At 39.9% G+C, this 26500-nt stretch overlaps 1 protein-coding gene across 14 annotated transcripts in view; it reads right to left on the bottom strand.

Moving 5' to 3' along the window:
* KMT2C (lysine methyltransferase 2C) overlaps window positions 1-26500 on the bottom strand; it is a 339555-nt gene that overhangs the window by 153189 nt on the left and 159866 nt on the right. For all 14 annotated transcript variants that reach the window (XM_050940383.1, XM_050940389.1, XM_050940387.1 and 11 more), the window contains 2 exons: window positions 7970-8132; window positions 1700-1871 (listed from right to left, as the gene is read on the bottom strand). In XM_050940383.1, the coding sequence (XP_050796340.1) occupies window positions 1700-1871; window positions 7970-8132 (335 nt within the window). The remainder of the gene's footprint in view (window positions 1-1699; window positions 1872-7969; window positions 8133-26500) is intronic.

The raw sequence follows: 26500 nt of genomic DNA on the forward strand, positions 1-26500 counted from the left end.
CTGCTGAACGCTTGCAACTCCTATGACTTCTGGAAATCAGCCATTTTTATTTAGGCGTCTATACGTGGATTTAAGACCTAGCTTTTGACACCTATGTTTGAAAGTTCAAGGAACATCTGGCTATAATTAACATCTTTAGATAGAATTCCATCCAGGTGAATCAGCTCAAAATTTGAAACATTCCGCCTTGTGTGTGTCTGGAAAGCCTATGTAATTTTTCCTTCTTCTCAAAATAAACAATTCAATGATATTTTTTCAAAAAAGAAATAGTTACCCACAACTCAGCCTGCCAATAAGCCTATGATGACAAACCTACATGCATGCAAATGAGCAAAAATAATTGTTAAGGGAGAAGATTCCAAATCCAATTATCTTACAGACTACACAGTAGGGCAGATCTTCTGTTGGTGTAATCATCATAGCTCCACTGCCTTCAATTACAACTGACAGGTTATGTGCGTGTGCGTGCATGTGCGCGCGCATACGTACACTGGTATATAAAAATTGCCCATTGAAAAAGGAACAAGCTCAGGATCTGTGCAGAATTTTTAAATATCAAATATATTTTGTGTATTTTTAAGTTCTAATAAATAAATGTAGCAACTGAGTGTACCACCAAGGTTTGGTTTCAATGAATAAGCATAGTTAAACTCCAGGCTCACATTCAGAACTTGTCAGCAAAATGTCATACTGCGTATTAGATGCTACTTCGTTAGCTAAGAGACATGATATTTTGAGAGGAAGGAATAAATGCTGTTCTGAATAGCAAAATGGATAAGACCCTGTCCTATGACACCTGCACAATTCTGCCACCGTGACCTCACCAAAACAATGTACTATGTATATAATCACATTTTATTACCTATTCCATTTGTCATTGTGGAGAGGATTTTTTTTTTTAACAAGTCTTCCCATAACACAATGAAAGTCTTCTTGTGGGTGTACTTTTTAGAATCTGCTCCAACACTAATCTTTGACTGCTGATAGCTACTATAGTCTTTGTGTGGTGAGGGAACATAACTTTCTTTGAACTTTGTGTTCTTGGTAAATGGTGCAGCACTAAAGGAGATGCATTTTACCCTACGTATCAGGCATGTCAGGCAGCAATTAAGTGGTTCTTCACTCTCAGATTGTCCTTGATGATGTCCATAAAACTGAATAATATTTTTTTCTTTCCCAATGGACACTTTAAAAAAAAAAATATATATATATATATACACACACACAATGCCTATTAGATAGGTCTTATGACAATTGTACAGGTATATTCCAAGTCCTGAGTGAATCCTTGTAAAATTTATTTCATCATTTCAAATGCCTGTCTGTCTTATCAGAGATTGCTCTTGACTTGTATCCCTTTCAAGTTACTTAGGTAAGCCACAAATGTGTTTTAGCAATGACTTATCAGTTCACTCTTCTACAAGGTATTCTGAAGTAGAAAGATCAGTCTTGCACAAAGAACACTTCCAGCCAGTGGTAAGGTACCTAATATATAGGAGTTCCATCTCAGCTCTTTTTTGAGGAAGATTCAGAAGCTTTGGGATTTGATCAGTTATTTAAGTTAGCACTATGTGCTAAGCAGATGTACTTTGGCATGCAATCTTTATTTTTTAGAACAGTTCAAGATAAACAGTTTTAATAGTAACATTTTGTTCTTAAAATCTCAGCATATGTAAAACCATTCCCCATTCTCACTTACTTGCAGTTCTGGCACACTTTGCAGTCAGGACACTGCCAACCTGCTCGTTTTAAAGGTGTAACTTGTATATCCAGGCACATCCCATGGTAATGCTGCCCACACGTAGTACAAAAAAGTTGATCTAAGAGGTCTCCAGGGCTGTCACACACTGCACAATTTGCTTCTTCCTTTGCTATAATTTAAAAGTTTTCCAATTATTCAGTAAAAAAATAACATTTCCTTCATTTTCTTTCTAAAGCCAAACTTTTCCAAACATTTAGAAATTAAGAGGTAAATATTTTAAAAATATTTACAATTTCTTTTTAAGAATGATATACAATTCAATAAAATAGAGAAAACCATGTAATATTTTAAAGTTTTTAATACATTCAAATTGATTTAGTTTTCCTGATGAATATATGTTCTGAGGTGGTGTTGTTGTTGGGTTTTTTTTTGTTTTTTTTTTTTTTGGAGATCTGTAGCTACTCTTTTCACACCAAAATTACATACATGTCAAATCTTTAAAAATGAAATCTTATTAAAATAAACAGATTTACTCTCCTCTCCCCCTGAGACTTAAGGCTTATTCCTGTCAGTACAGACTGCATGATCAGATTCTGAGTGGTTTCACTGTTGCATTTTGTCCTACCTTTTGCTATTTTATGAAAGCTGCACAATATTTTTAGCTGCCATGAGTACATTTCTTTTAGGTGCTTTTTTAGTCACTTAGTCTTAGACAGTAGCTTACATTTGGTTAGTAGAACTTAACAATTTTGTGGGTAATTGTCCTGATATAGCCTGTGTTATTTGTTTACAATTATTAATTTAAAATACTACTGAATAAAATGTATTGCTACATGCTTACTTACTAAGGCTCTGATTCAGGAGCTTCCATGCTCAGGAATGGCCCTTACACATTTGCACGTGTGTAAATCCCACTGAAGTCAGGAGCTTAAATGCCTTTCTGAATCAAGCCCTAACTGTTTTAAAAATTGCAAGACTAATAATGAACTTTTATCACCTTCACTGAGAAAACAAGAAATACTAACTTCATTTGTGGCGAGTCTATATAACAGTTATACACAATATACATAAAGATAGTATATGTACATACACAACTCATCTCTCACCAGGACATATGCCAATTGTGGGTGTAATTACAGACATAATAAATCTATATTAATGTATTCCTTAAGTAAACTGGCCCTATCAAATATTAGTTATCACAAAGCTGTAGCTATATAATGATGTTTTTGTTTCCATTTTACTAATTTTACAAAGAATAATTTAGAAAATTTCCTTGACTGTGTCATTAAAAAATACGTTTCAAATATATATAGATATATAATTATAAATGGCACAGATAATGATGTTTGCCTGACATTTTTCATTGTAAGACCCTGTTTTTTCAGTTGCTTATAACTTTTCCAAACTTAAAACATTTGGGCTGAAATTTTCTAGGCCAAATGTTTACCTCAGGTTTAATTTTTATGGAAAATTTCAGCTGTAGGAGATTCAGATGCTTCTGAGAATGAGGTTAAGGGAAAATGTTATGACCTATGTTAAAAAAAAATCATACAACTTTTCACTGAAAATCACTAGCACCTCCGTATTTTGAAACAGAGATTTGAAATTTAGCAGAGGATGGTTGCTGTGGTATCAGGAACGTACCTTTTGCCATCCCTGCAATAATTCATTCAAATTTGTATATGCTCAGCAGAGGTGCATTGGAGTTTGGCAGCTAAATTCTCTGAAGATTCTATACGTACTGATCATGTGCCATCCCCTCACAGCTCCGACATGCTGACCAGACTATACACGCAGCATCTCACAGAGCGCATTAACATAGTTCATCCCAGGAATGCAGGGGGTGAGCAATTGCCTCTCCCAGCGGCTGGGGACACTGTGGTGCTAAGTGCCAAAACTGAGCACAGGGAGACTACCCCTCTTGTGCCCTCAGTGCTTCCTCTGCTGGGCACAAGCAGCAAAGAGGAGGAAACTACCTGATTTGAATTCAGAGTGTGAGGAACCATCAAGGGGGAAGAGATGGAGGGTGAGAGGAACCTTGCATGAGCAACCTTAATTCAGGCACTTCCTAACCTGAGTCCTTGACTTTGCAATAATAATAATGTTCTAAACATATTTTATCTATTTATTCATATACATACAGCAGCTGCTCCCCTTCCCATTTTGTTTAGATTACAAATTAAAACACGTACACAGGTTCCATTTCTTCAAGTCCCTACGTTATTAGGTCTGTGACTCCACATTATGGAACAGCTGATTTCCATGTGTAATAGTTGACTCTGCTCAAAATTTGAATACTCATTCAATGCACGTGATAACATTTAATTTGATCATATTGAATGTGAGGAAGCAAAAAACCCTATTCTTTACTTTCCATAACTCACTCTAAATATAACAGATAAATATTCAATTTACCAACTCAATTTATTTTTGTATAGTAGCTATTATACCATCTTTACAAAATGTTTCAGATAGTTACAAATGCAGAATTTTTCAAAAAATATAATATAAAGAAGATACTACATGACTAGAAAAATTAAATTAGACATGAGAGAAGGGAAGGCTGAAGGTGGGCAACAAATGCAAGAAAGTATATACATTTTTGGTAGTATTTGAAACCACTGAGACTGTAATTCAGGCCTGGCGAAGGGATTGCATCAGATAGGGTGTAAGCAATATAGCTAAGAGAAAGGCAGACAAAGGAGGATTCTAGCTGACCAATATAGGAAGTGACCACGTTAGAGAGAATGGATGGAGTTGGCTGAGAGAGCAGCCAAAAACTAGAGGGTAGATTTTTAATTTTGGTCTTTGATAAAATGCACCAATAATGTGAACAGATACTAAAGTAGTGTAGACAAATTTGAACATTGATTAAAAGCAGGGTTACTGTTTGTACACAGTGCAAAGAAATTGCAGTTATCTAGAAAGGAGACAAGACAGAACATGGGTGTGAGAAAATGGATGAAAATGCAGATAAAGTTAGATATTGTTAAGACTGATAAGATAAGACTGAGCTGTGCATTGAGATGGCTGTAATCAGTGCATGGATTTCCCACAACTTCAGCAATGGCAGCTAAAACCACATTTTACTTAGAGTAAAAGGCAAATATGTACAGTCACTTGAAATTTCCAAATGGTGCAGTGGACTTGGAGGCCCGATCACTGTTTCTCGAGGCAACAACTGAACGGTCTTAGAGTCTGCAAATTATCAGCATATTGACAACACCTTATGACTCTAAAGATAAATTCTAATTAAGAGGATCAAGATTAGCAATATGTGAACCTCAAAAAGTTTGGATAAGCACTCAAAAACTCACATTGGCTAGAGATTCTGCTTCAGTGTGAGGGAAAAATATGAGAACACCTTTTTTCTTTCTGTATTTCATCACTTCAGCTTGACCTCATGACCAGCAAAAAGTGAAGAAGAGTGCAAAAACGAGAGACACTGTGTGCTTATGTGACTGTGTGAGAGAGAGCTGAATTTTGCCAGATCTTTAAAATTTGACAAAGTTTCAGGTTAGGTCTTACTTTGGCCAGAACAGTTTGCTTCACAATCAAGATTTTTTTTCAGATAATGGAAAATTTTAGTGTAGGTATCAACAGGAAGAAATTTAGGGGGAAAAAAGAGATTCTAGGGAGGAAGTCTAAATCGATAGGCAAGACATTTGACAAAGCAATTTAAAGCAAGGTATTAAACAGGGATAAACTTTCCAAGAGTGATCTTAAGTTTAATGGAAATATGATGCTTATAGTAAGATCACAAAGAAAACAGTGAGTTTGAGGAAGCGGCTATGAAAGAGGATTAGGAGCTGTGGAAGAAAAGTTGGAGATTACGAGGCCAAGAGTGCCACAGTGTTGAGCTGGGCTAGTAGGAGTCTTTTGAAGGAAAGAAGACATACAAGCTGGATGAACAGTGTGACAGAATGCAGTGTGTCTGAGCCAAATTATGGATTTTATCTTGTTCGAGGTGTGGAAAAGTTGGATGTGGTGACTGCATAGGTTTGGACATGGCCAAAGCCAATCTATTGTACTGCATTCCAGACAGCTGCCCTTCCTGGGAAAGGTGTTTGACCCTTAGTTAAAGAACTAACACTAAGAGCCTTCAAGACTGCAGTCTGGGGACACCAGATTTTATTGTCTCTCAACTACTGGCCAACCCCTCCACTGGAATTAATATAGATATAGATAGAGATAGAGAGAAAGATGAATATGTTTATATACATAAATATATAAATAAATAAACAAACAAACTGGTGGGTCTGTAGAATCTCACTTTAAGAACACCTTAAAGATGGGGGCCCTATTCCGGAGCAGCATTCTGCTCTGTGCAAGGGGCAGACCATCGGCACATTTAAGGACTTGCAGAAGCAAGAGACGTTCTGCCCATTTTGAAAGCTACAAACCTCAGACTCACAGAAGGTGCATCACAGGACTTCTGTTGTTTTCAAAGATCTGTTACTCTTGAGTGCTTCAAGAGTAAAGTCACTGCAGTTAAGAAGTTCCTTTGCTAAGCACCTTTCCTTCTGCCTCTTGCTTTCCTGCCATGTTGTCCCTGAAGGGGTTAAACTAGAAGCCCAGTATGCTCACAGCCTAGATGTAGCTCTGGGGGAAAAGTGTGTATAAGCAAGTGGGGGGGGGGGGTGCCTGACTGATTTTGGCGTTAGGGTGGCAGCACCCTATGTCTCAAGGAAGGGCATCAGACAAGAGCCGTATGGTCCCAAAGCTAGAAACAGTGACTAGGCTCTACCCAGACCCAGTTGGCTTTGAAGCATATAGGAGCTAGCTACTGGGTCCACATGCAACAGACTGGTGACCATTCAGAGCGTATTGGGTTAGCTTGTAACAGACAGTATGTGAAAAAGCCATTTTCCATGACAGCTAATGCAAAGCAGCTTTTTCATTATTTCATCAACTCATCAAAATACATATTCAAGTCCCAAGATTTCAGAGCACTAGCCTAATTCAAGGTGATAGTGACAAGTGAATAATAATAGTCGGAGTAGTTACTTCTGAAAATATACAGAAGTTCACAACACCTCTTACTAGCTGATACTGTTTGACATGCCCACTGCTCCTGAAGATGATTTAGTTCCCCACTCTCCAGTGGGTAATCTGTTTATTTAAATTAGACTTGCTTGTGTGTAATGTTTTGCCTGCTTCCCTCTTTCAATTGTTATTTAACAGCTGAATAGGAAGGGGGTGTATATACATGGGACTCTGCTCGCTCCAACCTTCCTTCCCTCAAATTCTACTCTGCCCTTAAGCAGAAAAATATGCAGGATCAGGATGCAAGGGATGTGCTGTCACTTATCGACATGAAAGCAGCTCAGTGGAAAGAAAAGGCCATTTGAAAACATCTTCTGGACACATCTGAGCAGCAGCACTTTTTATATGTACAAGCTTGTACTACTGACTGAGCAGCCAAGTGGGCTGGAAGGCAGAGGAGGAATTCCTACACACTCCCTTTCCCCTCTGCCCATTCCAGCTATAACACGACTGAATCATAGTGGATGAAGAAGAATGTTTTACAAATGTATGAACAATTTGCTAAACAAATTACACTTTGGAGGTTGGGCTAAACCTCCCTTAAAAGCAGGAGGAGCAGAGGAAAGGAAACAGGAATTCAGGATTTGCCATACTGGAGCAGACAAGTGATCCATGCACTCCAGAAGCCTGTCTGAAATGAGTTAAGGTGAGAACCTTAAGTAGCAATGTCTGAAATGGGCCATGGGCAGGGAGATCTTGGCGCTGTAGCGTATCAGAGTGCAGGGATTTGCACAGTCTGCTATTATTGAGAAATATCCACACTGGTGCTGGTCAGTTCAGTATTATGAACAGCAACTCTAAACCCAGGCTGGCTGCAACAATTCTACTTCTGTCTGCATTTCCATTTAACATTTATTTAAGTGAAATCTCCCTTTTTAGTTTTTAAAACAAATTTGTGGTTAATGGCTTTTTAAAATATACCTATCTTTATATTTTTTCTAATTTACAGAAGAACTTTAAGAAATGGTTATAATGTCCCTGATGCAGGATACAGCCCATACTTAGTATGCAGGGTGCTGACCACCATGGCCCAATAGTCTTACTGGCTTCAAGGGGGTTATTCACATGCCTAAATATGAACACATACTTAAATGCTTTGCTGGATTGGGCCAGGATGCTCAGCATCTTACACGGTGGAGTCCCATACGACCAGAGTGTGAACCTGTGATATAATAACCATATACAGTTCACTTTCTTATTTGAATGTAGCTTACTTACATCTTTCAGGAGCCTGGTCAATATGGTCTGGACAAAGGAGGGAGAAGTTACTGAAATCCTGAAAGGTGCCTGCTCCAGCAGCACAGGGGTAATGGTACATCTGGGTACATTTCTCTTCACAGCATTTGATAGTGGCTCCAAGGTGCTTACAATATGCACATCTCTGAAAAACAGACATGCAGTTCTTTTTACGATGAAACTGAAGACAAAAACTACAATTCACAGAAGAAATCCCTTTGTTGCACAAATCAGAAAATCCATTCTCGTGTCAGCCCCTGAGGCCCAGCCAGGGCCAAAGATCTTAGTCACAGAAGCAATGTTACAACCATGTATCTACTCTATAGATTTTCACTTTGCAAAGATGGCTGACAGCTTGGAGTTTGGTACTGCCTCATGGTCATTCTGGCTAAAGATTTTTTGAGCTGGATTTTCAAGAGTACACAGAGTTGCTTAACTCTGCTAGAGAATAGTAGAGCTCCCACTGACTTCACTGGAAGTAGTGCTAGGGCAATGCTGAGAACTGTAGAAAGTCCCAACCCTTAGGTATAACCTGCTTAACCTTCTGAGGTGCATTATGCGGCAATCCCCTAAAATGGCAAACACCAGCGTACAAACAAAATCTATCCTCATTATTTACTGCTGCCCATACAAACAGACTGTCATTATCTGCAAGAACCGTTTGCTTCACATGAATAAATCTGCTCTGGTAACTTCAAACTTCTTGATGGTGGAATGTATTTCCTTTACTTTTTATCTATTGTCTAATTTTAGCTATTCCTTTTGTAAAGAGGCATGTAAAGTAATCCAGAATAGTGCATGCAGAGGCTACGCATGTTGGTACGGGCTGTCACTAGAAATGGTATAATTCTGACATTGTGAAATAACAGTGTACATTAGAATATGAAAATATGTGAACGTAAACAAGAAGTATCATGTTCTACTTCAGGGGTTGGCAACCTTTCAGAAGTGGTGTGCTGAGTCTTCATTTATTCGCTCTAATTTACGGTTTCGTGTGCCAGTCATACATTTTAATGTTTTTAAGAGGTCTCTTTCTATAAGTCTATAATATATAACTAAACTATTGTTGTATGTAAAGTAAATAAGATTATTAAAATGTTTAAGAAGCTTCATTTAAAATTAAATTAAAATGGAGAACCACCCCCAGACCAGTGGCCAGGACCCGGGCAGTGTGAGTACCACTGAAAATCAGCTTGCATGCCATCTTTGCATGCCATAGTACGGAGCAACCCTGTCTGGCAGAGTGATGGATTAGATGACCTAGTATCTCTTTCCCATCTCTAATTACTCTGATTCTGTGATACATGAGTTCAGACAACAGACATACTTTACACAGAATCAGTATTGTTATCATTAATGAAAAGAGAATTCATCATGAACTAAAACAATATACATAGGGCCACCCCACCTGGAGTTCGTTCTGCATGGCAGGTGCACCTGCCTTTGTTTCCCTTTCAGAGTCCCCTGAAACAGTCCAAACATTTTTTCTCAGTGCCAGTAGTCTTGTGGGGCTAAGTTATTACCTAAGAAAGCCCCCCATGCACACAAGTCCCAATACTGTAGTGCAGACAACACATCAAATGCAGCCCTGGTGCCCTCACCACACCCAGCTCTCCAGCACCACCCTGGCTCCCCAGCATAGTCCTCTCACCTCTCTTTGCCAGGACAACCACCCCAGCCCTTCCGACTGGAGTGCACTCCCACTCTTCCCAGCTGAAACCCCCACAGCCTCTCTGCTGGAATCATCCTTGCCATGGGAGCAGGCCTCATGCTCCCTGGATTTCTCTCAGTTCTGGGTCCAGCTCTATGGCCCTGGATATATCAGCCGGTAAGCTCATCTTGCCTTCAGCCTTCCAGCCCTGGCTCTCTGGCTGGGGGACACCAGCCAGCAAACCCCTCTTTTGCTGCTCTCTTCCCTTCAGTCTTCTCCCAGGAACCACATTCTGCTTCCTTCTGGGACTCCTCCAGTCCCTTGGTTTCTGGCAGCTTTCATCTGCTTTTCCTGACTAAACCAGTCTTCTTTGACTCATTGGGACCCCGCCCTCTCAGGTCTCTCCCTGATCTTCTATAGTACCCTGGTGCTGACCCACCCTCTTAACTGGCCAAGTGGGAGCACCCGTTCTGGTACGGGGAGACGGATCTACTTCATTCACAGAGGCCAGCCGCCCTGCGACACAACCTCTTTATTCAAGGATGCAATTTTTTCCCCCCATCTATCTCACCCACACCTTTCTGATTTAGTTCATCAGTTCTTTAACTTCTTGGCTCTCATTACAGTCCCTGAAGCACTGCAACATGCTTCTGCACTTTTTCTCCAAGGCAATAATAATTTTTTGGGTAACATATGGCACTATAGAAAATTTGGAATAAACTGATGAAAAATAGGCCTGTGGTTTATAACAAAGCATATAAAGTGTAAAGTACCAGGTGAGCTAATCTTTCATTATAAAAATATTCACTTTAGGAATACTGGCATATTAGGAGTACAAGAGCATCAACTAACATAAAGGAACAAGTACTCCAATACTATATCTGCTTAATTCTTTAGAACATAGAAAATGTACATTACCTTAATTCTCCAACATTTCACAAGTCAGATACAAGACATAAATAATGCTCTTACAAACTCCTGGCAACTGACAACTGATTTTAAGGCAAAGAGTTTGTAAGGATACATGTCTAAGTTAATTACTACACAGACATTCTTAAAGTCAGACCAATCCACATCCTCAGAGAAACATCCATCTGCATGGCCAACTGAAGGTATAGTGATGGGGCGAAATGGCTATTTCATTTGCAATATAAAAGAGAAACTGTCAGGTCTACAAAAGAAGCCAGTTGATTGGGGGTAGCTATTGCCAAGTATTTTGTGCAGCAAGGCTTAAAAAAAACAGAAAGAAAGAGATTTCCAACATAATGTACAGAGAAGAAAGATTTTACAACCCCTACTGAAGACAGAGGTCCAATGACCTCTTGTTCAGCACTCAAAATTTATATGAATAATAGGGTTTCCTTGCAAAAAATTTACAGAGCTGAGCTCTGGGTGCCACAAGGCTGGCTATCAAAGATGCATTTGTACTGTCATTGCTTTACAGCTCTGCTCTAAAAATGTCCTTGCCATTGAAATATATAGCTCCAGATATGGGAAGACATGGCATACAAGAGGTTAAATGCATAGTGGATACCTACATCAGTACATTAAGGTGATAGGCGATATTGTGAGCATGCACAGATGAGTTTTAATATCTACTAGACTTCCAATCTCTATCTATGTATGTTACTCATGTCTCTGAATAGTAAAATTATAACTATTATAAGGTTGAAAACACTGTGACAAAGTCACTTTTAGAGACCATACATTCACTGAATATATGATCTAGGATGCTGTATTGGGGGTAAATGGTACTGAATGTGAGGTTCTGAAACCATGCATCCTACAATCTCAAGCTTTGCAAACTGCAGCTGCATGCTTGTCTTATAACTACCACATAACCAGTGGCATAATTGCATATCCAACATTCAAACTGTACAGATTAAGAATGCAGGCAAGAGAGGTTTGGTAGGATTAATCCTTAGAACATTAAAAAATTCCAGCCAGATTAACCCTTTAGAAGATGTCCATAGATCTCTCTCATGTCAGGCTGGTGGTGGGGTGATGGAGGAATGTGTGTGTGCGCGCTCATGCGTGAGAAATTAATGAGATGAATGAAAAGATTCAAAATGTTACTCAAAATGTTGAATTATCGAGTAGTAATAAATACCAGTGTTAGTGACATTTAAGGCCTCAAGTTTCTGCTTTAAAATATCCATACAAAAAGGTATATAATGAATGATAAAAGTAGATTTAGAGTGCATCCTTCTCCAAATTTTATGCTGATTCCTGAGATGTCAGTTAGTGGATTCCTCATCAGTTTTCACAAAAGAATGGGAAATAGGATAAGAGAAGAGCAAGATCTAAATAACTCTGAGAAGTACTGAAAAATGCCGAAAACATGCTGATTTACAGCATCACATAAAGAAATGGGGGGGGGGAGAGATGGAAGCCCTAATTACATTTAATTGAACCCTTCAAACCCATCTGCTAAAAATACGTTAGCAATGAAAAGCATTTGGCAGTTACACAAACACACACTTTATAAACAAGGTGGCATATATCATCTGAACCATACAAAAAATGAAGAATATCAACATTTATTAAATTGATAAGATGAAGAGATAAAGCAATCAGAAGTAATAAATCCTCACAGGGAGTTTTTGCCATAGCTGCTGACTAGAAAACTTACTTTTCCAGCAACAGAAGCCAACACTTCTCTGAAATTGGACAAGTTATCACCAAGAACAAGTATGTAGTTATTGTAACTGACTGATTTTTCTGAGGGAAGTGTTCAAAAACAATGAATTAGATGTTTTCAGTGCTGTGATACATAAAAGCTTCCAAAACCAATGTTACTTTGGTTTTTTACAGCAAAAATATTTCATCAGGACATTAGAAAAAAAATCAAATTATCAAGACAGTATAAGTGTCTTTTTCCATCACCACACTGTACATTCAAAGATGATAAGAGACTAAAGGAAGGTACAGAGTTTTCAAGATGACCCAACAAAGGGTAGATGAAATTACATTAGATTCTCAGGAACTGTGTATCTTGAACTCTGGTCCACAGGGCTATTTGGAGCTAGCTGGTTCCAACCTGCCACGAGGAACTTGCTAACTGTTGTCAGAATAGGAACTGATCTCAGACAAAAGACCTCAGTCCTGGGAGCTGATTGGCAGAATGCTGAAGATTCTGATTGGTACACAGCTCCTATTTAAACTTAGCACAGGAACAGGAAGTCATCTATGCAACTGGGTCCACCGTGCTCTGGACTGTATGTCTTTTGCTTCCTGCTCCCGCTACCCGGGCTTGACTTCCTGGTATCCCAACTTGGTCTCACTCTTTTTACCGAGCCAAGGTTCTGCTGCCAAGTTCATCTCCTGGTAACCTGACCCTTGCCTGCATCCTGACACTCGGACTTTCGGTTTGCCCTCTGATTTGTCTTGGACTCTGAGTTCCTGGTATCCGACTCGGCCTGAGTCCCGACCCCTGCTTTGACCGCTAGGTCAGACCGCCCATATTCAAGTTAGGACACAGCTAAAGATGATGGCATATGGGGCTCCTCTCAGAACATTCAACGCTGCTGCAGGGATTAAAAATGTCAAGCTGTCAAAGAAAGCATGAAATTATTAGGAACCAGAAGTTTAACAGTTTGCTGGACTGAAGGAAAGTCCTTGCACAGTGCTATAAACTAGTTAGAAAGTTCAGGTTTTGTTCACAGCTCATTCAATTTGAAACTTACTTAACTCATTAGGTTCATTAGCTCCAATCTGACACTGTAACATGACTCATTTCTTTATACTTTAAAAAAAGAAACTAGAAATCCATGCAAGAGGCAGCTTCTCTCTTTCACTCACTGTGGGGAAACCACCTCCCCAAATGAGCAGAATCAGCATTTTTTAATTCTACCTCTATCCTCCCCATACTGCCCTTGGTTGTCATCTTTGTTGTTGTTGTTACACCATAGACCTGCTAGCCCTTGAATGCTACCATTAACCTAAGGGAGGAGTACTGAGCTGAGGACTTAAATGTCTTTCTGGAAAAACAGGAAATGCCACTGGTTTATTGTTCAGAAATGAGTCTCAAGAGAAACTGACTAAACAGAAATTATAGAACTGCCACCACAAGAGTTTACTGGGTACCTACTCTGCATTACAAAAAGTCCACGGATTGATCAGGATTGGAATATATGCAAATAGGGTGACCAGATGTCCCTATTTTATAGGGACAGTCCCAATATTTGGGGCTCTCTCTTATATAGGCAGCTATTACCCCCCACCCCGTCCCGACTTCTCACACTTGCTGTCTGGTCACTCTATATGCAAAGCAGAGGTTACCACATGTATATATCTCAGTTCAAGGTGTTGCAGGCTGACTTAATTTTCAATGTATGCTGTAAAAAAAGAAACTTGTTGACAGACATGTCAGCCCTGGTGTTAACCAGATAAAAGTATATCTGATAAAAGTAGCATAAGCTAAAATTATAGAACAAAAGCTTGGTTTTGTCCATACATTATCAAAACAACCTGATCCTTAGAGCAGCTGAGACCCACCAATGCTATTGGCTTCATGGGAAGTTGAGGATCAGGACCTAAAAGCTAGGGCAATAAAAGGATTGTTGGCTCTGTCCTCACTGTTAAAAATATTCTTGATTTCAAAAAGTGCTTTTATGAAAAAATTGCATCCACTATGTTAACAGATTTCTACTACTGAGGTGCGTTGGAAAAATATCCAAAAACACAGAAAAAAAATTAACTGAAGAGAAGATTATGACACGGGTTCTGATCCAGCTGCTACCAATAGCAAATCAAAGGATATATATAATGCCACATTTTATAATTATTTCATAGCCTTTAGTACTCTTAATTAAAGTGAACATGAAACAATTGCATTATGAAGAAATACTGTGGATTTTAGAGAAGAGGTCAAAATTATGACTTAGAATGGAAACATATGCAATCAGAACTCAGCAAAATATTAATTTTACCATTCCAAAACTTATTTTGGATAAAATGACAGACTTTATACTTTGCACTGCTCTGTGTATTTCTTTCAGCTTTTAAAATGTTAGCTGAGAAACAACAGAATGCAATGAATGATTTTAATTTATAATAGTGTACTGTACCAGGTAGATGACTCACCTGTTCTATTTTATTGACCTTGCACAATTTAATCTATACAGAATAGTACAGCTGTATAAACTGTTATCTTACAAATGGTTCAGCTACTGAAAATTGTTGTGATGGACTCATATTAGAGGAATAAAGAGAATAATACCTTATGGTCCTGGCATTAATAAGACCTCAAAGAAACTTGAATGTAAATGGTGGTTAATGAGACGTGCTGCTATTGTTTTGACAAACATCATCGGATGCTCTGTGATCTGATAAAAGCCTAGTAATGCTTATGAGCACACATCACTATCAGGATATCTAATATCAAGTCCAATGTTTTCGAAGTATTGTAGATAATTAAGAAAAATTAAACACACCAACATGTTGACAAAGGAGAGTAAGCAATGTTCCATTATATGACTGCTTTAAAAAGGTACTATGTTATTTGCATGTCTAGCAGTACCCATTATCTTCTAATCGTTTACATTTTGTATTAACAATGCCAGATATAGGGAGATGATTCAAAGCTGATAATGAGCAGGACAACCAGAGATTGGTTATTTTAAACTTGAAGATTTAATAAAAAATTAAACAACAACAAAAAAGGAAATTAAAATTCAAATTGCTCTAGCTTAGATTTTAATTGCACTGTAATTGTAATTTTCTTTTACCACTATAACTTACTACATGAAACATTTTGAAGCACCAGCAAACTCTAACGTAATTTAAAAGGCAAACTTGAAACCTGAGAAAACATTTCCTTACCTTAGTTTATTTAAAAACAAACAAACAAGACCCATGCCTACCTATGTCAGGCTTTTGGTGCTTTGATATCTTTAAAAACTCACAATATTATGAAGTACAGTATATATTACATACCAAAAACAAATCACATGTGAAAATAATGCCATTGTTGCAAAGTCAAGCACTGAAAAGTTAGCAAATACCAGAATTAAGGTTGACAGAATGCATTATGACTACATGTAATTAAATGCAGCAGGTATTTAATCGCAAGATCACATACTATTTTTTCCACAGGACTCCAACCTCATTCAGTGCACAGGATCGATGGTGCTCAATGAATAGATATTATTCATTACCTCTTTTTATCCTCCTATTAATGTGGGGACCCTATGCTGTACAGAAAGTACACCATCCAAACTGTGCATTGAATACTAAATTATTAATTTCCTAATGGGCGTGTCTTTAGTGCATTCTCTGTACTGTCAGTTATGAAACTATAATAAATTTATCTTCACAACCTCTCTGTAAGGTGAAGGGGCATTATCCCTATTTTATAGATGGAGAAGTGAGGCAGAGAGAAATTAAGACTAAAATTGACAACAGTATACAGCAGTTTTGGGTGCCCATTTTGATACATCTAAATAACCTGATTTTTACAGAGTACTTAGCATTTTTATAGCCCTATATATTTGAAGCTGTGAAGTTGCAACTTAGGTAAATCAGGTCAAAGGTGTCTGAAGCTGGTCATACAGAAAATTTGGCGCATATAATTAGTGACCATCTGTGCACGTTTTGTCCTAAGTGACCTGCCAACATCACATGTAACCTTAATTCTGGCATATACTAACTTCAATACTTAAGTTTCCAATCTTAACATTATTTTAACAGTTTTTATATGAAATTTCAATTTTTTTTTAAACAAAGCAAAATGAAAATTATATTCTGTGGAACCATATTGACCACCACATGGATCATCAGCAAAGCTGGGTCCTTTAGAGCCACACCACAGATTTCAATCATTTGGGCTAATGGACTATCTGGATGGCTACTGGCAGCAGCGGTAGACTGTTATTTTCCAAGTAGACCAGTCCATGGGGTCGAGGAATGACACACACACTTACCAAGGGGTTTACAGAACTATTTGCAGACAACAGAAGCCTCAAGAATCCTGGATTCAATCCCAGATTCTGGAGGGAAACGTGCTCTAGTAGTCATAGGCCATTCTGCTCCTGTCTACCTCACCTGACTCCTGCTTTGTAGAGATATATTTGTAGAAGATTATAATTTAGAGACGCTCCCTCACAAGGGACAGTATTATGAACACAGAAATCTGGAGATGTGTACCCTGGAGGTGGGGACTGGGAGCACAACGTGGCTATGTGCAGCAGTTCACCTGAGAGGCTCTCCAGTTTGTTTTATTACACTTTTATTCCTTTCTCATTCACTGATTCATTATTTAATGAACGCAAGATCGTTACATGGTGTCTGAAGTGCTGAATGAGAAGGAAACTGCAGTGATTTTGAAGTTAACCTGGGTTTGCAACTGAAAGCAGAGACAAAGGGAGGCACCAAAGAAGCACACGGAGCACCAGGCACAGAGGCTTTTGCATGTATTTGGTGAGCGCAACAGTAGCTTGACTAGCTTAAGAGGGGGAAAAAGCCAAAAACTGATGTATTGCAACCTCCATCCAGTCTTCGCTTGTCAGGCAATGCTGCCAAGAACCTAAAAACATTCAGATGGAGATCTGAATTGTATTTAGCAGTCACAGGGGCAGAGGAGAAAAATGATAAAGTGAAACCATCAATCTTATTGTATATTATTGGGGATGAAGCATTGGATATTTATAATAATTTTAGGTTTGAAGGTGAAAGCATGAAGTTCAGTAAAATATTGACTAAATTTGAGGAATGCTGCATGCCAAATAAGAATGAAACCTTTGGGAGACCTAAATATTTATATACATGCAAAAAACTGAATCATTTAATACCACAAATGATTCTGAGAGTTAAGAAACAAATTGATCCGGAAGGAGATTTAACTTTAGAAAAAGCTCTCCAAATATGCAGGGCAGCAGAAACTGTGAAAGCACAAGCCAGAGAGCTGAATTCACCAGAAGGGGTTATCCATGTACTAAGTTCAAAATAATATAGCCAGAAGAGGTCAAATCAAAGAGTGGAACTTCTATCTGTGAATACCACTGCTAGGGGGAAGACTGGTTTTCAGATGGTCATGTGGAAGTTGTGGATCACTGCATGCCCCCAAACAGTTGCCTTTGCAAAACTCTGTCATAAATGTGGGGAAAATAAATCATTTTGCAAAATTCTGCAGATCCCAAATGCAGAAAAGTCAAGTGCATTCAGTTAAAGACACTCTTGTTGAGGAGTTTTTCTGTAGACGAACTGGGATCTAGCAAGCATGATGAGAGGGACTGGATACTGCCTGTGACTGTGAATGGAATAATTATTCCACTGAAACTGGACACAGAAGCTCAGGTTTATATCTGAACAAGATTATGAAAGACTGAAAATAAGACCAAAACTGGCACCAACAAAAATAAAAGTAACTGGTTATTCTGGAACAAATATACCATTGAAGGAAAAGTGAATTGCTAGCATCAACCGTTTTAAAAAAAAAATGTGCAGGCTCCCTTTCATTGTAGGGCTAAAGGAGGTGACATCAATTTTAGGCCTGGCTGCATGTGAGAAATTCAATCTGCTAACATTGGCACTGCTCTCATTACAAGATCATATTGAACTGGCTATGAGGTACTCTTTCGGGAATATCAAAGGTTGGGTTGCTTGCAGGGTGTACATACAATCTGGATAAACCAGTAGTCCCTCCAGGTCTCCATCCATGTAGAAAGATGCCATTTAGACTTGGGTTTATCATAGAGTGTGAGTTTGCAAGAATGGAAGCAATACAAGTAATACAAAAAATTGAGGTGACAACATAATGGGTGAGCTCCCTTGTCATTGTGGAGAAAAGTAACTGTCAGCCACGCATATGCTTAGATCCCAGAGACCTCGACAAGGCTATATAAAGAACATTTCAAACTATCAACCAGAGAAGAAATTATGGCTCAATTTGCAAATGCTAAATATTTCAATAAATGGGATGAATCCTCAGGTTTTGGCAGATAAAATTAAATGAAGAAAGCTCAAAGTTATGCATATTTAATACCCCATTTGGGTATTATGCTCATGCTTAGCTTTTGGCAAAGTTTCAGCATCAGGAGTGTACCAGAAAACCAGACATAAGATCTATGAACATATTAATGGTGTTGACACCTCAATGGATGACATCATCATCTGGGCCTCAATGGATGACATCATCACTCGGCCTCAATGAAAGGGGAGTATGATCGTAGACTTTGGGATGTCCTGGATACAACTACTGATACAAACCTCAAAGTAAATATGGAGAAATGTGTTTGAGGGATTACAGAACTGACTTTTGCTGGGGCCATTATTTCTAAGGAAGGTATAAAACCTAATAAGAGGAAGATTTCAGCCACTGAAATGATGCTACATCCCCCAGTCAAAGAAAGATGTCCAATGGTTCCTGGAAATGGTTAATTATCTTGGAAAATTCATACTTAATCCACCAAACCAGCAGCTTTGAGAAAATTCCTAGACAATAAAAATGAATGGTATTAGGGTGCAGAACAGGAGGCACCATGAAAAGGTTTAAAACAACTAATTCAAGAGCCAGTGTTGAAGTTCTAGGCACCAGGAAGGCCTATTAAAATTTCAGCAGATGCTTCATAGTCTGGGTTAGGTGCGGTGATTTTACAGAAGCATGAAGATTGTTGGCAGCCATTGGCATATGCATCCAAATCACTGACTGAGGCAGAAACCAGATACACACAGATCAAGAAGCAGCTCTTAGGAATGTTGTTTGCCTGTGAGAGATTCAATCAGTATATTTATGGCTAGACGGTGAAAGTTTAAATGGACCACAAACCCCTGATAGTGCTATTTAGCAAACCGCTAAATGACTGTACCTTAAAGACTCAAAGAACGATGATAAACCTGCAAAACTATGATTTGGTTGTGACCCACGTGCCTGGTAAATTCATGTTCACTGCAGATGCACTTTCCAGAGAAGTGGCAGAGAAGACTTTAGAGACAGAGCTGCAAGCCTACGCAGATCTGATTGTGAAGTAAATTCCCATAGCTAAGAGGACACTACAACAAATAAGAGAGGAAATGGAGAAAGATGAACTGTTGGGAATCCTTAAAGAAGTGATAATTAAAGGGTGGCCTGAAGAAATAAGCAGTTGCTGTCCAAGTATAACAGAGCACTGGAACTGCAGGCATGAACTTACTGTGATAGATAAGGTGATTTTCAGTGGCAGTAAGGTTGTAATTCCAATAAGCCTTCAAAAAGAAATGCTATGGAAGACGCAAAAGGATCACTTAGGAATTGAGAAGTGCAAACAATGAGCACGAGAGGTGTTGTATTGGCTGTGGATCAATCACAACATCGCTACTGTAATAGGAAACTGTTTTTCCTACTTGAAATACAAGCCATGCCAACAAGCAGAGCCTCAGACTTCATCCAGTTCCACAAAGGCCTTATAAGATTAACAACATTGACTTATTTACTTGGCAATCAAAGGATTATTTAATAGTCCCAGATTATTAATCTCTGTATCCAAAAATCTGTACATTGAACAGTACTGATAGTAAGTCAGTGATAGCCGGCTTGAAGGGAAACTTCTCCAGACATGGAATTCCATATGATGTCTTTAGTGATAATGGGCCACAATTTTCCAGTGCAGATTTTAGACAATTTGCCATAGATTGGGATTTTCATCACAAAACATCAAATCCAAGTTACCCCCAATCAAATGGACTTGCAGAAAGGTCTATACAATAACTCCTCCCTTAACGTTGTAGTTATGTTCCTGAAAAATGAGACTTTAAAGAGAAACGAATCCAATTTCCCCATAAGAATTAATGTAAATGAGGGGGTTAGATTCCAGGGAATTCTCTCTCTCTCTCTCTCTCTCTCTCTCTCCCTCCCACACACACACACACACACACACACACACACACACACACTCTCTCTTTAATACTGGTACACAGTGATGATGATTGTGAAGCTTGGTTGAGGTGGAGGAGTCAGAAGGTGGGATATTTCCCTTAATGCTAAATGATGAACTAGCAATTGGCTAAGCCCTCTAGGGTTAATGCTCTCACTCTATAACGCAGCAGGAATGGAGGGAGATATGCACATTTCCCCTTTAAGTACACTGCCTTATTAATTAGATCAGCTTGCTGAGACCGCAGCTGCTGCTGCAAGCTCCCTCGGTCCTAAGCCCTGGTGTGTCCCCCCTGCTCTATGGAAGATGGGGTAAGTGAGGTGCAGGAGCAGGGGTGAGAGGGAAACGCTGACATTAGCCCCCCTCTTCCTTACCTTCCCCCCGCACAGCAAGCAGGAGTCTCGGGGAGCAGCTCCAAGGCAGAGGGCAGGAGCAGCACATGGCAGTGGTGAGGGGGGAAGGACAGCTGCAATTGCTAGCCTGCTGGGCAGCTGCTGCACAGGGAACTTACGGGAGCAAGAAGCTGATAGGGAGGCTGCCGATCCACCCAGGTTCCAAGCCCCCACCAGCTAGCTGCAATGGGCTGCTCTTCTTGCAAGCAGTAGACAAAGCAGGCGGCTGCCAAACGACATTAGAAGGGAACATTACCCAACTTTAAATGAGCATGTTTCCTAACTAATAGCAACGAAACAACGTTAACCGGGACGACTTTAAGTGAAAAGTTACTGTACAGACAGTAAAGAACCTTATGAATAAGAAAAAAGTGGGAGTGATTTGTAAAAAGTGTTACTGGTTTACTGAAGTGCACCCCTGGAGAATGGCTCTTTCTCCAGCTCAGCTGTTAATGGGAAGAAGGATCATATATAATTTACTAATTATTGATAACTTGCTGAAATCTCATAACAATGAAACCATATAGAAGATGAAAGAAAATCCGAAGTGGAAGCAGAAATATTATTTTGACAAAAGAGCGCATGATTTCCCATCTCTTAACCCAAGTGATATAGTATGCCTGAAGAATCATACCTCTAATACTTGTGCCAAAGGGGTACTATTAAAGAACAGCTGCATCCAAGGTCTTATGTAGTCTAGACAGACCAATGGGGATGCCTTTTGATGTAACTGAAGGGATCTACAAGTAATCCCAGAAAGTTCCAACACATGGACAGTAGATGTGGACGCTGGCATTTCTCATCTGACTGATCTTTTATCATCAACAAACAAAGGAGAAACTGTCAAGGAACAAGAGAACAACTCAGACTCTAATGAAAGGCTGATATTGAGAAGATCAGAACGGGAGATTAAAACATCCTGAAAGACTCCTAGAGACTTGCTAATGTTACTGGTTTTGAGGAAAGTGAGCAGTAAAGACTCACTCAAGAATGATGTGCTGGTAACCTCTTCTCTCTAGGCAGTTGACACATTGGATTTATGGAAATGTTCTAGATGGGTTGAGAATTTAATGCATAAGTTATTAGATAGTTGTTAGCTATCACACACACACATACATACACACACACACACCCCGTATATACTCGTCCATAAACCGAATATTTTTGGTAAAAAAATGACATCAAAGAGCGGGAGTCGTCTTATAAATGGGTCTACACCAAAATTTTATGATTATAAACTCTATAGAATCATTTAATTGAATATCTAATACATTGTCATTTTGTTTACCTGGAGCGTCTCCAGGCATGGAGCCCCTCAGCTCCCTGTGGCCGCGGTTCACTGTTCCCAGCCAATGGCAGCTGCGGGAAATGGCGCCACTTCCCGCAGCTCCCATTGGCTGGGAACAGCAAACCACGGCCACTGGGAGCTGAGGGGCTATGTGCCTGTGAATGCTCCAGGTAAATAAAACGTCCAGGCCCGCTAGCGGCTTACCCTAATGGGCCAGTAGCCAAAGTTTGCCAATCCCTGAAATATAGGGTTGGCTTATGAAAGGGTCAAACAGTTTTTGCTATTTTTACCTATCCATCTTGGGGGATCGGCTTATAAACAAATGGGCTAATGAACGAGCGTATACAGTAATTTGTTGTTCTTTAAGAGGAAAGCTGTAGAGATATGTTTGTAGATTATAATTTAGATGCTTCCTCATAAGGGGCAGTATTATGAACATAGTAATCTGGAGACGTGCCCAGGAGGCAGGAACCCTGCATGGCTGTGTGCAGCAGTTTACCAGAGAAGCTCTCCAGTTTGTTCTAATAAAGTTTTGTTCCTTTCTCATTCATTGGTTTGTTATTTAATGAACCCCAAGGTTGTTACCTGCTCCCATCCACCTCTGATTTTTATTCTACCCCACCCATTTCTGCTCCTCATACTTCTGCATTCCAGTCAGGCTGCTTCCTCTGCCTCTGTGCTACCTGGGAGCCACTGAGAGAACAGAAGAGAAAGTCTCCCTGGTGTCAGTTCTGATGCTTGGCAGCACAGCAGACCCCAGTAGCTTGGAAGACCAATGGTAGGAAATGTCTTGCTCAGCCCTGCAGCCCTGGGCTGGATCACAGAAAGTCTGATCGGCACATATGAGCTGTGTGGAGATGGGCCATGCCCAGTTCATATGGAATGTTCAGCAAATTTAGCAGCTAAATGCTAATAAGTCTCTATGGAGCATATGCAAGCCAAGAATTTCAAAGGCTTATAACTTGGCCAATTTATACAAATGTTCATAGGGATGGCAAAGGCATATCCCTCAAAGTAGGACATCTCCACTGCCAAATGTAAAGCCCCTGTTCCAAAGCATGGGGACACTAGAGCTTCTCAATGAAACAGATACAATTTTTTTAACATGACCTAAATTTTTTCCATAATCTTGTTCTCGTAAACAACTGCATTGTTGTAGCTGAAACTTTCCCAAAAACTTTTGCTTGAAGTTGACACCTAGTATGGAGTATTGCAGCTTGAATGGTTAAAGTTTGGCAGTTATAAGCAACTGAAAACAGGATATTCTAATGGAAAGTATTGGGCAACTTTAACTTAGGTAATCGCTACCAGCTACACCTATAGCTAAACCACTCAGGATATGCATACACTGAAAAAAACACTCCTGCAACAATGAGTCTCAGAGCCCAAGGTCTACAGACTTGAGCTCATGCAATGGCACTAAAAATAGCCATATAGACATTCCCACTTGACCTCTAAAAACCCAGGGGAGAGGGCCAGTGTTTCTGATTAATTTTGAAGTGTATGAAACTAATTTGGAATAAGGCACTCTTATTCTAGAATAAGAATATCCACACATGGAGTTAATCAGGAATAGTTAATCCACTTTAAATTCACATTCTACTTTATTCCAGATTAACTTTCATGTGTAGACAAGCCCTAATATTGATAGCGGTACTACTAAGCACAACACATTTAGCAAAGGTGGATACACCTGGATAAATCACTTTCATCACTGTCAGTCTGAATGTCTGGAAGACTGCCCTGTTTTCTCTGCTTCCCCATTTAATTACTTTATTTACCTTGTAATTTTTTTAAAACTTGAAGGTAAATTCTAGCGAGGTATAAAGCATTTGGATAAACAGCTATAGGATAGTCTTTTGCTTTGCTGTTTCTGGGGCTTTTGTCATTGGGGAGTGAAAAATCCTCCTATTTCCCTCTCCCCTGTAGGCAGGGATATAGAGAAAGTAAAGTTTTTAGGCATATTTGAACTTCCCAGTAGCCAGGCACCCCATTAATCTTAGTCTCAATATCCACAATGATGAATGAACATGTTAGCAGGATGTTTCTGACAAAATGATCAGCAGTGAGATAGTTAACAATGTTTGACATTTAAATTGTTATAATTAGGCTTCGGGGTTAGCTCCCCACCAAGAGAGGATTGGGAAAGATCAGACCCTGTCACTTATTGTTTCAGGCTGCTTGTTTGCAGGCGCAGGAACACAACATTGCATCAGTTCTACTTGGTTCATATTTGGAAGATTTTCTTCACATCCAGAAGGGGTAGAAACTGCATTTAGGGAGTAGAAAAGAAAGAAAAAGAAAAGAAACAAAGCTTAGATCCTGAAATAATTTTGTAGTAGTGAGTGGATTCTGTAGGAAATTCTGTAGCCACAGTACTGTGGAAAATACCAGCCCTGCTTATTACAGGCTGATAGTGCTGTCTATTATTAAGGTTGCCTGACACGTCCCACTCTAAGACCCTCTTTTTATTGGTGTATTACTTTGCCAAACAAACCAGTTGAGCTGAAATTTTACATGGCAGACGTGTGCTTCAGGCTGATATTTTATTTCGTTTTTTTTTTGTTTTGTTTTTTTTTAGTTTGAGCCAAAACAGTTTAGCCGTTTCTGAGAATGATGCTATAGAAAAATAATTGTTGGGCACATTACAATTTACTTGTAACCTCTTCACTGAACAGCTCTAACATTGCCCCTGTGCTTTGGAGCAAGGACTTGAAATTTTGCATGGGGTGGCCTTCGTGTAAGGAGTGTGTTTTTTGCCTTCCCCATGAAAATCTGCCCCAATTTGGCCATAAGTCTTAGAAAACAATCACAATTTGCACATGCCTAATAGAAACTCCTTCGATTTTAGCAGTTAAAACCCCTGAAGATTCTGTGCATGCTTGATCCTCTCTCTCACAGAGGTCCCAGTGATGATCAGACTACACGTGAACCATCCCCACAGAATGATTGATTGTGCTCCAGCATAGGGCAACAGGAGTGAAGCTGCACTTTCCCTGTAATGGGTGCTCCAAGTTGCTCCAGCCCAAGAGTGAGGGACTGGCACTAGAAATGAGAGCAGGAAGCCAGTATCTCGTGTGTTCTCAATGACTGCACCTACTAGCACCTAGACCGCATGGAGAAGAAAGCAGTCGGTCATATGTAGAGGGGACAAAAATAGGACTAAAGGAGGGAAAGTAATAGATGGGGAGAAGGAAGGGTGGCAAGAAACTGGGACTGGCTGAGCAAGGAAACTGGGAGGCAAGGGGAAGCTGGGACTGGGAGCTAGTGAGGGAAATGGGAGTGACAGGGACTGGAAATCAATTGGCTGGAGGGGGATTGGGAAAACACTAAGATCAGCTCTGGTGGTGGGGAGGGGGGCAGACTGGGACTGGTTTAACAAGGAGACTGGGACTAGGAACCAGAGTGTGGCCACAGCAACAGATCTGACAAGAAGCTGGGTAGGTGAGGGGGAAGGGAGCTAATGCTGATACGGAGCTGGGGGATTTGAGGAGAAGAGGGACTGGAAACTGAGACTGGATGAGGAGCCCAAGGAGGGAGGTACGTACTGGGAGCTGGTAGCAGGGAGGAGGGGAAGAGCCAGATCAGATGAAGAGCCAAGAGAAGGAAACTGGAGTGGCTAGGCAAGAAGAACGGGAAGGGAGGGAGGAAAGAGAGAACTGGGACTCAGATGGCAAGTGAACTGGGACAAAGAGCATGGGGTGGGGAAAAGACAGGACTGGGACATGGACAGGATGGAAGGGAGGAGGCAGAAGGGTCAAAAGCTGGAAATGGGCAGAAGCGTCTGCGTCAACTAGAGTATACACCCCTCCAGAACCGGAAATGGAACCGCAAGGTATGTCTACACTGAAAGAAAAACAAAACAAAACAGCAGTGAGTCTCAGAACCCAGGTCAACTGACTTCAGCATGCAGAGCTCATGCCACAGGGCTAAAAATAGCAGTGTTGACATCCCTGTTTGGAATGGAGCCCAGGCTCTGAAATCTGGCAAGTGGGGAAGAGTCTTGGAGTTCAGGCCCCAGTCTGAATGGGAATGTCTACACTGATATTTCTAGCCATATAGCATGAGCCAGTTGACCCTGGCTCAGAGACTTGCTGCTGGGGTGGGTTGGGGTGGTTGGTTGCAGTATAGACATATCCATCGATTCCAGAGTCATACCATTCCTCTGCTGTCAGCAAATATCCATGAAACCCACTGGCAAAAAGTGTCCTATCCCTGGTCCACATCAAAGATAATATGCTGCTAACATGATGGAATTTCTGTCTTTTCAGCCTGCTTTTATACAGGGCCGGCTCCAGGCACCAGCTTACCAAGCAGGTGCTTGGGATGGCA

Source organism: Gopherus flavomarginatus, chromosome 2 (assembly GCF_025201925.1).
Source record: "Gopherus flavomarginatus isolate rGopFla2 chromosome 2, rGopFla2.mat.asm, whole genome shotgun sequence".
NCBI lineage: Eukaryota > Metazoa > Chordata > Testudines > Testudinidae > Gopherus > Gopherus flavomarginatus.